General features: G+C 36.4%; 1 protein-coding gene across 1 annotated transcript in view; it reads right to left on the minus strand.

Annotated features, from left to right (window-relative positions):
- Positions 1–18,165, minus strand: part of NKAIN3 (sodium/potassium transporting ATPase interacting 3) — a gene marked incomplete at both ends in the record, with an annotated part of 591,633 nt that overhangs the window by 308,051 nt on the left and 265,417 nt on the right. Inside the window, one exon of the mRNA XM_080938561.1 lies at positions 5,146–5,283. Within this exon, the coding sequence (XP_080794687.1) occupies positions 5,146–5,283 (138 nt within the window). The remainder of the gene's footprint in view (positions 1–5,145; positions 5,284–18,165) is intronic.

Here is an 18,165-nt window from a genome sequence, read left to right on the forward strand (position 1 = left end):
AGGAGATTTGAATCTGAAAGACAATTCCATTCTGACTACAAGAGAAAGGAAAGCACAAGACTGTATTACCTATGTTCCACATATAACGCAGTGTGAGACTTTTAATTGTGAGTAAATGACAGACATTTTGGATGAATAAATAAATGTAAAATAGAAGGATGTTAGAAGAGAAGGATGAATGAAAAGAATGAAGTTATGGAAAGAGGAAATAAAAGGGGAAGAAAGAAAAAATGAGATTTATTGTCAAACATACACTTGGTAAGGAGATCAGGGATATTCTTGGTCTTAACCTCTTAGGGAGCCTATGGGAGGTCTTAGTTAATTTAGAAAAGCACAGACAACTCACCTATAAAGACAAAAGCTAGAAGTTCACAGGAAGTTTCATATATAGAAGAAATACAGCAGAAACCTCAATCAAGCAGCGGTTATAGAGAAAGGGTCCATTTAGAGTATAAAAGTCATCAGAACTAGAAGTGTTTTACAAAGATACAGCATCATTCTATACATACCTGTCTAGTCCTGGTGGCTAACTAGAATAACAAGAACAAAAACCAAACTCTTTTGACATTACTACTTTTTAAAGTTCAATCACTAATTGGCTATTCTGCAGATACTAAGGCATCTTATACCATATTCTATTCCTAGGATATCTCTTTCTAATAAATCATACAGTAGCTCAGATGATATTCAAATGTAGAACAGAAATTGCTTAGCCCTACAGCAAAGTGAGGAATATCAAATACTTTTTCCTCCTTGTCAAGTTCCAGATTTTTACTTCTATCAAATGACAAAAAGATACTACAAGGTTTATCTTGACATTCCAATGTTGTAATGTGGTATATTTTTCAAAGCAAATATTGGTTTGGGTTTGTAAACAAACTGGACTTGATAAAATTTAAAGATATTTAAAGATATAAGATATTTAAGTCATTTTTTTCTAATGTTATAAATCTGTCACATTGTGAAAATTTTATGGTATATTTTATATTTATAGGCCTGACAGTTATCTTAGACGATGATATTCTTATTTACAATAATTTGCATTAGTATAATTCATTACTTCCCATAAAGGTAGCCTATATTGCTGTCTCCTTTTTGTAGGAAAGACAACTAATATTGTGAAAGTCATTAGTTCCATGTAGGCCACACTGTGCAGCTCTATGAGTGGCTGCAGCACAGTGGGCTGGCCATGGTTGCCATACTTTGCAAGATGGAGAAGTGCTTGAAGTGTATGTTGACAAGTGAGACACATTCAATTTGAACAATCTGAAAACAAAACCTGTGAGCATATACCAAACACTGTTGTATTTGTGCATTTATAATGCCCTATGCTAATGAAAATTGTGTGTTACTATGTTCAATGATTAAGCCATTGTGCTAGATATTTTTACTTTCTGTAGTTAGTGGTGGTTTCTCTGAATGTTAATTGTACCTGAGTACACTGATGGACTATGAATGTATATTAAATCTCATTATAGCATCAAGTGTTTTATCAAGCCTTCTACTCTTTCCAAACTGTGTCTTAAATTAATTATAACATGAATGAGTCAGTCATCTTAGACTTGTGAGAATGGCTCTGCTCTAGTTAAAGCATTCTTTGAATTCTATATTACAGATAGGGGTTTATTTCAACATTTGAGAATTTCAGAGGAAGAGCAGAAATACCATGTCATTTAAAGTGCTCACAAATTATTTTATTCATTTTTTCATTTTAAGTAGAAAGATCATAGTATTTATATGAAGAGACATGAGAATAGTACTAACCAATTCCATTCTTATCCACGCCTAGATATAGTATGACCTCCAGAAGTTCTGACAGCCCCAGGCTCACAGGTGAGTTCTCCCTCCAAGGCCAAATACTTGGGGCTAACTGGGACCCTGCTTGGGGCCCTTAAGACGCAACACCTGCTACCCTGCCAAAGACAATGTTCCTTCTGGTTCTTACTGTACCCAGAAGTAGACTGTACGCTCCAGTGCCCCTCAACCCTCATCCCCACCCACAGCAACAGTCAGTTTGATACCCAAGAGTTCTGTCACCACCAGGCTCACAGATGATTCTGCTCCCCCCTTCTGCCTTAGCCCCAATACCTGGCCTAACTGAGACACATATTCCCATGGGTTCCAGAGGACACAGGACCTTCTGGTCTGCTGGAGACAAGACACATCTTCCTTCATGTCCATAACTGTTCAAGGAAGCAGATAATGTGCTCCAGTACCCTCTACCCTGTCCATACCCAGAGTCAGCTTGACTCCCTGGAGTTCTGCCACAGCAAGGATCAGAGATCAGGCACTCTATATTCCTTTCCACACCCAGAGTTAGCCTGACCCAAGGAAGCCCAACATAACCAGGCTTACAAGAGAGGCAGGCTCCAGTCAGAGACAGCAAAGCAAGTTAACACAAGAGATAACCAAATGGACAGAGAGAAGAGCAAGAAACCAAGCAACGGAGACCAATGTCATATGGCATTATCAGAACCAAGTTCTCCCACCACAACAAACCATGGATATCCTAACAAACTTGAAAAGCAGGATTCTGATCTAAAATCCCATCTCATGAAGATGCTAGAGAGCCTTATGGAGGACATCATACCCTTAAAGAAATACAGGAAGCACAGATAAATAGGCCAAAGCCTTTAAAGAGAAAACACATAAATCCATCAAAGAGATACAGAAAAACACAGTCAAAACAGGTGAAGGAATTGAACTAATCCACCCAGGACTAAAACGGAAAAAAGTCAGTAAATAAATCCCAAAGGGAGACAATGTTGGAGATAGACAACTTGGGAAAAAGATCAGGAGTCACAAATGCAAGCGTCACCGACAAAATACAGAGAGAGAAGAGAGAAGATACCAAGAAAGACACTGACACAACAGTTAAAGAAAATAAAAACGTGTTTGCAAAGCTTCTAACAAAAAACATCCAGGAAACTCAGGACATAATGAAAATGGACCAGTAAACACCTTCAACAACATCATGGAAGAAAACTCCCTAGACTAAAAACTACCACCACAACAAAAAAGATGCACATATATGTACAAGAAGCCTATAGGATACCAAATAGACTGAACCAGAAAAGAAATTCCTCCTGTTGCATAATAATCAAAACACAAAATACACAGGACAAAGAAAGAATACTAAAAGTGGCAAGGAAAGAGGCCAAGTAACATATCAGAATTATACCAGACTTCTCAACAAAGACTCTTAAAGCCAGAAAATCTTAGGCAGATGTCATACAGACATTAAGAGAACACAAATGCCAGCCCAAGCTATGATGCCCAGCAAAACTCTCAATTACCATTGATGTAAAAACTAAGATATTCCATGACCAAGCCAAATTTGAACAATATCTTTTGACTAAACTAGCTCTACCAGGGATAACATAAGGAAAAGTCCAACAGACAGAAGGAAACTACACCATAAAAAAAAAAACAAAGAAATTAATCTTCTCACAACAAAACCAAAAAACAGAATCACACAAATATAATTTCACATCTAACAACAAAACCCAGGAAGCAACCATTATTGTTTTTAATGTGTCTCAACATCAATGGGCTCAATTCCCCCAATAAAAAGCAATAGGCTGACAGACTGTGGAAATAACCAAGACCCAGTATTTTACTGCATATAGGAAATATACTTCACTGACAAAAACAGTAGTACTATAGAGAAAGACACTGGAAAAAATTTCCCAAACAAATATTCCCAAAAAAATAAGCTGGAGTGGACATTCTAATATTCAAGAAAATCGGCTTTCAATCGAAGGTTTCCAAAAACAATGGGGAAGAACACGTCATATTTATCAAAAAATCCGCCAAGATGAACTCTTAATTCTGAACATCTATATCCAAATTCATGGGGACCCACATTTGCTCAAAGTACATAGTGAAGCTCACAAAATATATTGAGAGACTTCAATACCCCACTCTCACAAATGGAAAGAGAAACAAAACAGAGACAGTGAAACTAAGAGAACTTATGAACCAAATGGATTTGTCAGATATTTACAGAATATTTTACTAGAAAACAAAAGAGTATACCTTTGTATCAGCATCTCATAGTAGCTTCTCCAAAATTGACCATATAAAAAGTTATATATACTCAAGAATTGCTTCATAATATAAGAAGGACACATGCTCCACTATGTTCACAGCAACCTTATTCATTATAGCCAGAAACTAGAAATGAACCAGATATCCAATGGAAGAATGGATATAGAAAATGTGATACATTTGCACAATGGAATACTATTCAGCTATTAAGAACAATAACTTCACAAAATTTGCAGGAAATGGCTGGAACTAGAAAATATCATCTTGAGTGAAGTAATCCAGATCTAAAAGAACACACATGTACTCACTTGACAAGTAGATATTAGTCTAAATGTTCAGAATACCAGCGATACAATTCACAGACCATATGTAGCTTAACAAGAAGGAAGACCAAAGTGTGGATTCTTTAATCCTACTTAGAAAATAGTCATGGGACATAGAGGGTGGAGAAACCTGTGAAGGAAAAAGAATGGGGAGTGAAAAAGGAGGGCAGGATCCAGTATGGTAAGAGATAGAAAAGAAGTCCAGCACGTCAGGAAAATTAATAGAAATATATAGCAGTGGTGTTGGGGAATGGATAAACCACTAGAAAGTTCCAGACACCAGGGAAGCAAGAGGTTCCCAGGACTCAACTAAGATGACATTAGGGAAATACCCAACCAAGTGAAGATAACCACTGACTAATACAGATACAGATACAGCAGAACAATGTACTGAGCCCTGAGACCCAAATGAAGGAGATAGGGGAAAGACTGAAGGAGCAGAAGGAGATTGCAACCCCATAGGAAAAACAATTATCAACTAAAAGACCCTTCAGCTCAGCTCCCAGAGCCTAAACCACCAACCAAAGGATAAACATCAATGGGCCCATTGCTCTAGCTACATATGTAGCAGAGGATTGCCTTATCTGGCACCAATGGGAGTGGATGCTCTTGGTCCTGTGGAGGGTTGATGCCCAGCATAGGGGAATGCTAGAGTGGTAAGGCAAAGGGGAGTGGGATGGGATGGGAGGTTTTGCAGAGGTTAGATTGGGAAGGAAGACAACACTGAAATGTAAATAAATCAAATAACCACTTATATACATAAAAAACTTACCACCATGATGTAACGTGGTCTATACTGAATGGTTCCAAACAGACCCAATATGACAACTATTATATGCAGAAAGTTTCCAAGAATGGGTGCCCACTGGAACCCGAGGAAGTCAAAGATCTGCCTCTCCAAGGCTGAAAGCTGAAAGAAAAGAGAGTTCATTATTGGCTAATCCAGACTTAATTATATCATCTTCATCATTGGCTCCCAGTTTCTTCCTTTCTTTCTTTCTTTCTTTCTTTCTTTCTTTCTTTCTTTCTTTCTTTCTTTCTTTCTTTCTTTCTTTCTCTCTCTCTCTCTCTCTCTCTCTCTCTCTCTCTCTCTCTCTCTCTCTCTCTCTCTCTCCCTCCCTCCCTCCCTCCCTCCCTCCCTCCCTCTCTCTCTCTCTCTCTTTCTTTCTTTCTTTCTTCTCTCTCTTTATTCTCTCTCTCTCTCTCTCTCTCTCTCTCTCTCTCTCTCTTTTTTCTTCTTTCTATATGATACTGATGATCAAGCTGAGATATCCCTGTGTATTTAAGAAGGATTCTAACATTGGCCTTCACAACCAATCTCCAGTGCTAGGACTTATTCAGCAAACTGCTTAATTCAGTTTTACTCTACAAATCTTATAAAGTTACTTAAATATTCTGAATTCAAGTATAGAGTTTTAAACCTGTCTCATGTCATGTCCTAATTATACACACATCTTTATACATTTTCTACAGAAAAACACTCGGGCATAGAATGTTTCATAAACTAACCACTTATTTTTCAACAAGTGATTAGATAGCACAGCATACTTAAAACAATAGCAATAACTTTAGGTGTGCAATAAAAAAGCTGGTATCAAATTTGGACAAGAGAAAGCAAAACGATGCCTTTATCTTCCTGTATGAATTATATGCAAACAATTGTGGTTTAGATAGGAAGAATACTCCTAAAGCTCATGTGTGAAATTCTTGGTGTTCAAGAAACTGTGTCATAGGTGAAGTGGGTGGTAGGTGATGGTTCTTCAACTCAACAGTGGACCAATTTCATGATTTAGTGATTTGGACTTTTGGAATTTGGAAATTACAAAGGTGAGTTTCTAGCTGGAACAAGTAGGTCACTATGGTGATGACTTTGAAGTATATATCTCTGTCCCCCTGTTTCCATCTTCATTGCCTGATGTCAGCAGCTTTACTCTAGCATATGCTCCCCACAGTAGTGTTCAGGCTCATCAGAGACCTGAGACAAAGCAATCACTTGGTCGTAGACCAAAAACTTCACAACTATGAGCAAGACAAAGCTTTTTACGTTCAGTTGATATTTTTAAGCACTTGATTACAGTGACAGGAAACTAATATACTGTGTTAAATCCCCTTGCTTTCTCTTATCTTCACTCAAATGCGACTAGTGATAAGAGCTCAAAACTTTTTCAGTATGACTCCTACTCATTTAGTTACTCTAAGCCCGTGATCTTAATGTAAAATAAATAAACAGATAAAATAAAACTGGTATAAAGTCATTCTTTGAACCTTGTGATTTCACTGAGATTGCATTAGGTGAAGTCTTTTTGAATACCCCAATAAAAATTATGGTACCATATCAATTTTAAAAATACTATAGAAAATTACATTTGCATTATAAATAAATTTTAAAGCAATATGTCAATGAATTAAACTGCATACTTACTTAAACCATTTATGATTGAACAAGTATTTCAGAGTGAACACTGGCAATGTCATTATTAAATACAAATGGTTCTTCTTATATTCTAGACCTAGAAATTGTATGGTCCCACTTGCTATGTGTTTGGATACTAATCTTATATAATTGAGGTCTTTTTTAGATTTTCCTTGATAAAATAATAATTCTAATGAAATGATCCAGCAATTTGTGATTTTGATAGAAGGGAAAAAATCTTTAAAGTGCAAATGGATCCCTGGGGATTTTCCTACTTATACAGCAGGTGTACGCCTGAATAAGTTTAATTACTTTGTACATAAAGAAAAGTCCTCTATCCTGCAAGTGGAATTTAAGTTGGGTAGGAAAATAGAGAAGCGCTGATCCTCAAAGATAATCACAGCACCGCTACAAAGACATTGCAGGTGCATCCTAACTACAGAGTGTGTTGTCACTATTTCTTGCATGGACTAATGTGGAGAAATTCCCAAGTACAGAGCAACAGAGCAATGGATATATGTTTTCAATCTCCTGTGTATCTCTGCTTCTGATTCTAATTAGGTCCCAGGAACCTTCCCCTAAAGGAAGCAACATTTTATTTATTGGCCCATCAGAGATATAAATATGTACTGTTTTTATGTTCAAATAGGATGAATAGGCTCAAAATAAAGCAACCCTGAAGAGCAGCCACAGGCAATTCATTCTGAAACGGAAACCCTATTTTAAAGCTGTCATGCATCACGGAAACCTTTAAAGTGAACTTTTGAAACAGAAAAACTCATTTCTCTGCTGTCAGATAATGCATGGTTACGATTTCCTTTTATGATATGGGAAAATCCATAATGAAAGCAGCTAAATGAATGGTAATTATTAGAAATCTGCTGTCTTCATTCAAGATGCTCTATCTCTCTTAGCATTTATTTTTCTGAGCACTTAAACAGTAGACTTGGGATGGGTCGAAATAAAAGTGCAAACAGAAATCAAAAATAGCATACATCTACATTTCTATTATTTTGTATGTTGAAGCTGGAAGCCTGCAAGTTTGGCATAAGCTCAGACTATATTGTATGATTCTGTCTCAAAATATTCAAACGGGTAAACAAAATGTAAGGGCGAGAGTGTATTAAGAACAAGGCATAGAATTTCCACAATAACTAGGCTTACTGTAAAATTGTGATTTGAGTGTGTTTAAAATCAACATCTGCAGCAACAATAAAAGTTGTGTTAAAAAATAAAATAATTCAGGTACCTAATAATCCCTTCTAACTACTGTCTTTATTTAGTTATTTAGTTAACCAACAAAAAAGTTTTCTGAATGTCATAATCTCTAGAAGTACCTAGGACACCACAGTAAAGATTTATAGTCACAAAATGAACTGAAATAATATGTGAGTCACTTTATAAACTTTATGAATATGCTTTAGAAGTATCTCTGTTGTAGTAATGAAGCCCCAGGCTCTTCCTGGGAGTATGATCCTTGTTAGTCTCTCACAGAATCTCAAGATACTCCTCTCCTGCTTTCAGATTGGGAACTTGGTGTTTACTGGAGAGGAATATTTACAAAATGGAAATTGCACCATGCTACAAATCAGGGTTTCCTTTATGTGCTGAACATCTAGTGTTGAACATTTACATTATCGTGGTAAAACAGCACTTCGGAAACAGTGGTTTTGTCTAAGAGTATATAGTCACCACTTTTGTAAAATATCACAAACAAAATCAACCCAGTCAAGGGGAGAGCAAAAGGGAAGGGGACAGGGGCAGCAGCAGGTAGAGGTGGAGAGGAAGCCAAGGTCGATGCTGAAAGTCACAGCAGAACAGAGTATGCATAAGGAATGAGGAGAATTGGAAAATTAGGTAAACAGAGAGAAATCAAGAAAGCATAAAGGCATAAGACCTTTCAGGAAAGCAAAGTCAAATACTCATCAAATTTAAATTAAAATGTAGTCAGTAGTATATAAAAAAGGATTTTTTAAAAACAGGGATTGTTTCTAAATGAAAGTTAACATAGACAATAATAGGGGAACAGATAAACTATAACTAAAAATGGATTTGTGTCTTTCTCTAATTGAAAACTAAAAGTGATCAAGTTTTTAATAAATGACATCAAGTAATGGTGTATTTACTTCTGTATCTTCTATTGCTCTGTTGCTCTGTACTTGGGGATTCCTACACATCCGTTTATGCAAGAAATGATGGCAACATGCTTCATAGATTCACACATTGCCATCAACCATTCACTTGGTATCTTGAATAATTGCTTATTATACTGCTCATAATTATGAAAACTAATTATATGTGGATAAGGCATTGTAAAAGCTCTAGACTATAAACAGGCTTCTGGGCATTTTTCCAGGCTATGATAAGACAAGTAAATTGGAAGCTCATGCATTCTGTTTTTCTTTCTTTTCTTATTTTGTATTTTATTTAAGAAGACACTTGAGTGCTATAAAATCAAGTTGAAGGTATCTTTTATTTATTTGTTTTTAATCTCATTTTTTAGTAGAATTGTACCTGTCTAAATGTTAACATTGTAAAAAAAAATCTGACAGCTCTGGGTTTCAGAAGACAGAGAAGAGTCCTTTCATGTCCATTCCTTTTGAACAGTCCTATTGCTCACTAGAGACAGACACAAGGGGAATTTTGAAATGATATCTCACTTGCCACAGAGACTTAAGAAAGCATCAAACCAGCCATATTCTCATAAAGAACAGAATTTAAAGCACGTTGTACAACTGGTAAAGATATGGCTAACTTTCTTCTTAAAAATCCATGGGGTAAGTATTCTGTAATCACAAAAAATTAAATGGTATTAACTCTTCCCTTGCAGAGAAAGTTTAACATCTGCAATTAACTTTCTCTTAGTGTAATCATATCTCTCAGATTGTTTCAAAGAAGTTATGCTTATAAAAGAAGGCTTCTCGATGTGTGCCAAGTCTAGGCCCCTTGCTCCCTCCCACAACTTCAGAAGTACTTCCTTTGCTTAAGGATTGTTGTTCCATTAAACACCCCAAATATTTTCATGCTACATATGGATGACCTACAGTTTCTGTGTTCATATAACACAGATTGTGGTCACATGTGATAATCTAGAATTTGGAGATGTTCTTATCTTTGAAATTATCAATAGCATTTGCACGGACCACTACTTTTTTAACAGCCATATGTTATATCCCAGTAGTCATCAGTGTTTTCATGTAATAGGAGGGGAGTAAGTAGGATGCTTAGAAGAGACTATTTCTTAAAGATTCATTGTTCCTCCTGCATTGTTCTTGACCTGGATCTGGTAAGGGAAAAACATGTCTCTAACACACATGGAATGGTTTCATGGGTTTTGAGTTCCTGATTCTTAGGGAAATGACTGGGTCTTTGCAAGTCTAGCATTTTAATAATGAAAATATATCTTTCAAGGAAATATTATAGTGTCTCACCAAAAGCACATTTGTTGAATGCCTTTGTTGTTGTTTGTTTTGTTTTATTGGTTTTTTTATTTCCTATGTGAGACAGAGTCTCACAGTGTTGCTCTGGCTGGTCTGAAACTCAATCAGGATGGTCTTGCATGCACAGAAATACACTTATCTCTGCTACGTGCAGGGACTTAATGGCATGTAACACTATGTCTTGCCACATTATTTCTTTTGTTTTATCTTAAATAAAAATAAAAGAAACTCCAACTATCATCTCAAGGAATGTTTCCTGTTAGAAAGAAATGGATTTCATTATGTAGATAATCAGGCTTATGAAGGCTGATGACAGGGATCCTGGGAGGGAAATCTGTATATCAGAAATTCAGTTAAAGTTTTTCTTTGTGTGTGTATGAATGCAAGATTAAAAAGGGCAGAGAGACAACCATTTTACCAGCTTCCTAATATGGTAGTGAGCCAATGAATTATAGAAATGACCTAAAACCTGAGAATAACAACATTATTCTCATATAACATGAATAATACACAGTTTATCAATATGTAGATTATCAGCATTGTTTACCAATATTTGTTAACCTGTGGTGTGAATAAATGTAGGACAAATATGTCTTATCCCATAAGATCTATAAAAATATGAACATTCAACTAAGTTAAATTAGAGCTGAGAAGAGTTTCATTTCCTGCCCCCTCTGTGACTCTGAACTCATGTAACTAATTGTTTAAGAAGGTTAAATTCTGAAATAAAGTGCCTCCAGAATCAATAGAGTCTGTATGGTTATATTTCACAGTCTAACCTTTTCTCTTCTTCATTCATTCCCCAAAGAGCTTTTATTCCATTTTCATCTTTTAATAGAGGGAAACTGTCTTTTAGAAAAGTCATCTGTGCTAATTAATTATCAAATATCGGTTTCTTCATGAAAATTAGCTTATGGGAGGCTAGAATTGACCACAGTGGGCTAAAATCGGGGTGCTGGTGGGGCTGCATTTCTTTATGTGTTTCTGCAGTGTATTTTCTTTCCTTGGCTTTGTCGTCTCCTAGAACAATCTCTTGCTTCTACCTTGAGAGGCAAGCACAGTGTATAGAGTCATGTGTAGTCTCAATGTTTCTCAGCCACATTTCTCTGGTACATAGAATGACACTTATGAACAATTTGGCTCTCCAATGAAAGGTCCTGTCTCTTCACTTTAAGGTCAATCAAATACTTATTTCTACCTGTAATGTTAATTTCACTTTTTTTAATATTAGGTAGTGAATCATTATATCCTAGGCATTTGTACATAGATAATGTTTAGGTGATGACATTCTGCCACACAGGTTACATTTCCTTTTCTCTAAGTTGAGAGCTTTCTGGGGACAGTATATTGTCATATAGTGAAGTTGCTTCTAGTGCTGTGCCTCACCTTCTCTCAGTTCTAGAAAACCACCTGACGTAATGGCATTTCAATGCACTGATGGCTGTAGTCAGTGTTTTTACAGAAGTGCTCAGGATCAGGCCTTTTGTCAGATCACTCGTAGGTGAACAGAAGAATTCTTTTAGAAAAACTAAACTTAACCCCAGAATCTTAGAGGTAGAAGCAAGAATATCTCAGTAAGTTAGTAGCTATCCTATGTACATAGCAAGTTACAAGCTAGCTAGGGCTACATAGAACCTGTCAGAAAAGAAATTAAAGTATTATTATAATTAAAATTTATAAGTATAAAGGAGATGGATGTAAGTATATATATATAGTTTAGTATATATTATTTTCTTTGCTTTTTATATATTTTATTTATTAACATTCCAAATGTTATCCCATTTCCAGGTTTCCCTCCACAAACTCTCTACACCATCCCCTCTGCCTTTTGTTCCATAAGGGTGCTCTGGAAATAGCCACTCTGGAAATTAGTTTAACTGTTCTTCGGAAAATTGGAAGTAATTTTGCCTGCAGACCCAGCTATATCATTCTTGGGCATATACACAAAACATGCTCCAACCTATAACAAGGACACATGCCCACTATGTGCATAGCAAACTTATTTATAGTAGCCAGAAGCTGGAAACAACTCAGATGTGCCACAACAGAGGGATGAATACAGATAACATGGTACATTAACACAATGAAGTGCTACTCAGCTATTAAAAACCATGACTTCATGAAATTCTTAGGCAAATATATGGAACTAAAAAATATCCTGAGTGAGGTAACACAGTCACAAAAGAACACATATGTTATGTACTCACTGTTAAGTGCAGGAGGTAGGGAAGAAGTACAGAGGGCCAGGGGGCCAGGATTTTGCAAGGAGGTGTATAGCAAAAAGTGAGAAGAAACTAAGAACTGACATCCACTAGAAGTGCCAGGGACCCAAGTGCTTCCAAAGACTCAACAAGGATGCTATTAGCCAAAATACCCAACAACCAGAAGAGAGAACCTGTAGAGACAATAGCTGTTGAATAGACCACCCCTGGTTAAGGGAGGGATGAGGCCATCTGCCCAAAAAATATTAATCCAGAATTCCTCTTGTTGAAAAGAAATGCAGGGACAAGTAGTGGAGCATAGACTGAAAGAAAGGCCATCCAGAGACTGCCCCACCTAGAAATCCCATCTGCAGACACCAAACCCAGACACTATTGCTGATGCCAATAGTTGGCTGACAGGAGCTTGGTATAGCTGTTCTCTGAGAAGTTCTGCCAGAACCTGACCAATACAGGTGATGATGGCTGCAGCCAAACATTAGACTGAGGACAGGGACACCAGTGGAAGTGTTATGGCAAGGGCTGAAGGATACTGAAAGGGTTCACAACTCGATAGAAAGAAAACCAATATAAATCAAACAGTATAAACCAACAATATAAAGCAACCCCCCAAAGCTGGCAGAGACTAAACCACCAACCACAGAGCTCACATGACTCCAGTTGGATATGTAGCAGAGGACTGTTTTATCTGGCATCAATGAGAGGGGAGCCCATAGGTCCTTTGTAGGCTCTATATCCCAGGGTAGGGGAATGCTTGGGTGCTGTGGGGTGGGGGAGCAGGTGTGTGGTGGTACCCTCATAGAGGCAGGGGGAAGGGTGAGGGTATAGGGTATTTTTGAAGTTTTGGAAACTTAGAAAGGGGATAACATTTGGAATGCAATGAAATAAATAAATAAAATAACCAATAAAAATGGAAAACTCCTACTTTCTAAATTATTTTTAAATAGAAGAACTTGGTTGTTTAAAATTCATAACTAGTTTTCATTTTTTAAATATTTCATTCAATAAGCACTAGTAAGGTGTTTTAGTTGTTTTGTTTTTTGTTTTGTTTTTTTTTTTTAAAGAAAAAAACTAAAAATGCCTGTCATGGTGGCAAACTCCTTTAATCTCAGCATTACCAAAGCAAGTAGATCTCTTGAGTTTTAGGTCAACCTGGTCTAGAAAGAAAGTTCCACAAGAGCTTGAGCTATACAGAGAAATCCTGTCTCTATAATGGGAAACAGAGGCAGGCAAGATTTATTAGATATGCCTCACGTGTATTTAAACAACATAATGAAAAGCAATTTAAAAATTTATATTCTGATCATGGTTTGGTCTGTTTTATTGTAATGCATTTTGTTATATAATTAGCTTAAAGAGTAATTTCTTAATCAAAATTGTATTTTGTAAATTACTCAAGAAGATCATATATTGCGAAAAGGTCTACATTACGGGAACCTATAGTACAGATAGGTATGATTGGCTAAATAATTACTCACTGCAGGTGTTTAGTAATGTCTTAGGGTTTGTACGCCTGCAGAAAACCTCAAGAACAAGAAGAAAGTTAGAGAAGAAAGGTTTTATTCAGCTTAGACTTCCACATTGCTGTTCATCACCAAAGAATGTCATCACAGGAACTCACACAGGGCAGGAACTGTGAGGCAGAAACCAATGGAGAGGCCATGGAGGGATGCTGCTTACTGGGTTGCTTCCCCTGGCTTGCTCAGCTGGCTTTCCTATAGAACCCCGGTCCACCCACAATGAGCCTTCCTATCTTTGATTGAGAAAATGCCTTACAGCTGGATCTCATGGAGGCATTTTTCTCAAGGGAGGCTATGTTATCTGTGGTAATTCCAGCTTATGTTAAGTAACTACTAAAATCAGCCAGTACAAGTAATTATTAAAGGAAATAAAATGTGGACATTAAAGTTTGATAGTAACAACATAAAATAACTTTAAAAATACCTCTGAACAAAGTATGAAGTTGTCCTTATCTTGGAAGTAGAGTAGGTAGCTAAGGCAGACCAAGAGAGACTTGATCTCAGGACCATAACATTATTAGCTATATTAGAAACCTCAAGTTAGAGAAAATGGAACATAAGCTACAACTGGGGCCAAGATAATTTAGGATGTGGAAAATTCAGAAACATTGAAGAGAAGAGAAAAAAATCTGAAATCTAAAGAATTGCCTCTAAGAAGTGAGGGGGAGGTCACGTTACATCCTCACTAACACCTTACAACAAGCCAGCAGTGTAAAAGTCTGCTAAATCAAGAAGCTAGAATTTTATATATATATATATATATATATACTTGTGAAGTTAATGTGCTTTCATTTCTCATGGAAGATTCTACACAACATCAGTTTCCAGATTCCAATCGAGCTGTCTCTATTCCTTGACCAAAGCCAAAGTAAAGCGGGGTGTTGAAGATCTACTGTGGTTTCTAGGTTTCTACACTTTGATGGTGCCACAGAACAACCAGCTCTGAACTTTTACCTTAAGGTCAGTACTCTACATGTAAATTCTCATCTCCCTGTCAGCTAGCAAGCCACAGAAAAGTCAAGTGGTTTGCAACATGACTTAATTATATGAAATATAATTAGACTAATTTCAACAACAGTCAAGAGTTGGACAGTAAATATCCTGAAAGGAAACCTAAAGCCTATTGACCATAACTTTTGTGTCATTCATAACCAGGGATTCGTGTCCTCTCAAATGTCTGCTACCTTTACACTTAGCTTAATTATGAACACCAGGCTTCAGACTGTTAGGTCTGATTATGGGGAATAAATTTCTCACAATTAAATTAGCCTTAATAAGATTCCATTTTATAAATAGGTTGGGGGTGGTTTTAAAACTGGTTTCTTTTTTTTTAATTGAACAACTTTATTTTAAAAAACAAAGATAAATGTACATATTTTAAAAGCATTTTTGCATAATAGTATATGAATATATTTTTGTCAGTTCTTGATTTCTTAATAATAGTTGGAATCATGTGTACAGGCAGAGAGACAAAGCAAGCCTTTAAAAGCTAAAGTGTGAGCCTTTCACTCTAGACTTCCACTAAGTCATCAATGACCTGGGTAAAAATATTTTCCCAAATTTGAATATAAAGGATTAATTTCTTGATGTTTGTCCAAGGAAGTCATTTGGTCTATAGATACGGTTGTTTACAGCATTTGATTCAGCTTCTAAGATAGAGTCCCTGCTGAAAAATTCCCTTGTTCTAAATCCTCTAACTTGATTCTTAGCATCCAAACAGCAATTGACCTTAAGAAGTGCAGCTATAGTGCACAAAGACCTCAGGTCGGAAATGAAGGACCTATTTCAGCAAAAGCCTAGTGTGGCAATTTGTTATAGAACAGTGATCGAAGATTGAATTTCCACTCTCCAGTGGAAGCATAATGGACTAGAGAGTACCAAGGTGGAACCCCTAGGCTGCCTGACCTATACAATCCTACAGACAGCTGGCAGGGCATGCCTATCATGACATTTAAGAATTCCACAGCGATGTTTCATAAATGGCAACCTAGCATGACCAGATGGAAGAAAGGGTTATGGGCCAACTATTTCTTTATAAGCCTTTAAAAAAATTATTTCTTTCATATATATATATACACTGTAGCTGTCTTAACATGCCAGAAGAGGGCATTAGATCCCATTACAGATGGTGTGAGGTTGACTGGGATTTGAACTCAGGATCTCTGGAAGAGCAGTGAGTGCTCTTAACCACTGAGCCATCTCTCCAGCCCTTAAAAGCCTTTTCTAATCTTTATTTGTAGGAGAAATCTAAAGAATAATAAGTTGGGGCCACTAGATTGTTTCTGAAACACCAGCAAAGCTTGACTAAACTCTTAGTTCTTATATTTCTAGATTATAAGATTATAGATAAATAAATAAATAAATAAATAAATAAATAAATAAGAAGTTAATATATGTTCTATCTTCTAGATTTCCTTCTTGTAACATAAGGTGAAGGACAGGTAACACTAATTTAATTTATTGTTTAAGATGGACATGTATACAGTTTTAAAAATCAAATCCACCCTACTTGTTACCCTTGATCACTTCTAGTAATGTAACCCCACATTTTGTTCCTTACAAAAACATATGCACACTGAGATTAGTCTAGTATGTGTGGGTGTAGGACTACACCCTGGGTCATGGGCAACATGCCACACTGTATTTTGGAAGAAAACTGACTCTCCTTCCTAATACTTTGGCTATTGGTGGAGCTATATAGCCTCCCACCTTATTCATAGAATTTTAATTTTATTTAGTGCTGGCTTTGCTCATATAACCATAGCCCTTGAGAGTACTGTCGTGTCCAAAAAAGATCACTTTTTATCAGCCCTTTACAACCTCTATCTTATACTATCTTTCTGGCCTATCTCCGGACATCTCTCCCCAGCTTTGAGAGGAAAAGGCACGGCATGAATATCCAATTTAGAGGTGAGAGCAGCACATTTTTTCATTCTCTGCAGCCTGACGACTTGTGAGTCTCAGTATTAACTGCCATCTACTGTAAAAACAAGCTTCTCCAATGAGGCCTGAAAGCTGCACTAATCTAAGTATATAGAGATAAGTATTTAGAGAAGAGCTTTTTAATCATGTCCACTAAGCAAAATAAAAGCTGTTTCTGCTCCTACAGCATATCACCTACCCTGCCTGGTGCCTTGGTTCAATTAATAGTTCCAGGTACGAGTTCTCTCTTGGGAAGTAGGCCCTATATCAAAGCAGAAAGTGATTGTTCATAACCATAATATTCACAACACTTGTACAAAAGGGGATACCTTCAAGTTTGTTGTTATTGTAGCTCTGAGTTTACAGCAGAATAAGTCTATTGATTGTCTGTCATTTCCTAAATTATATGCATGTGTATAAAATGTTTACATATTACAGAAGAATAAAGCATAGTCCTGGTCGAGCTATGTTGTTCATAGGAATAGATATCTGTAGCCTGAGTTTGCATGCTAGTCATACTTACTCTTTAACTTAGAGTGGAGATGCACATCTGTTAAAACCTTTGCAAGGATGAAGACCTTTTACAATTTTATGTACAGTAAGATGCTTTATTGCTGTTCAATGGTTCAGCCCAAACAAATCCTTATCTTGTAATACATATATTCATGATACTATGAAATGTTTTTGAGTCTCATGCTTGAAGGAAAGAATGTTCTTGCAAATCTGCTTAATTTTCTGCTAAAGTTTGAAAAAAAAGGGTGTACAATTCTTTGTCCATTGCCTATTTTGTGGTAACATCAGCATTACCAATGGTATCTCATCCATCCTAGAAAACTGCATGAAATTGTCAGTTTTATGTGGTTTTTTACAGACATATATAGGTTACAAGGAGGGGCCTGCTACAAGGAGGGGCCATAATTAGCAAATGACAGTGGCATAATAGTCAACCTTAATCAGGTTTCTGGATCCACATTGTTTAAAAGACAACATGGCCTTGTCCTGAAGGTTTAGATTAATTTCACATTCACTCTATTATAATCAAAATAGAAATTCAAAAATGTATAGTTCACAAGAAATTAAGTAATAAAAGAGATAAAAGTAAAAACCAATAAAAATGTCAAAAAATGTACTTTATGCTCATTGTAACGAGTAAGATCTTAATGCATACTCTCAAACCTTTAAAAAAAACAAGCACTGACAAAAATGTATTCGTATACTTTTATGCAAAAATGCTTAAAATCTGTCCATTTATCTTTGTTTTTTAAAATAAAGGTGTTC

The sequence above is a fragment of the Micromys minutus genome, assembly GCF_963924665.1.
Source record: "Micromys minutus genome assembly, chromosome: 26".
Lineage (NCBI taxonomy): Eukaryota > Metazoa > Chordata > Mammalia > Rodentia > Muridae > Micromys > Micromys minutus.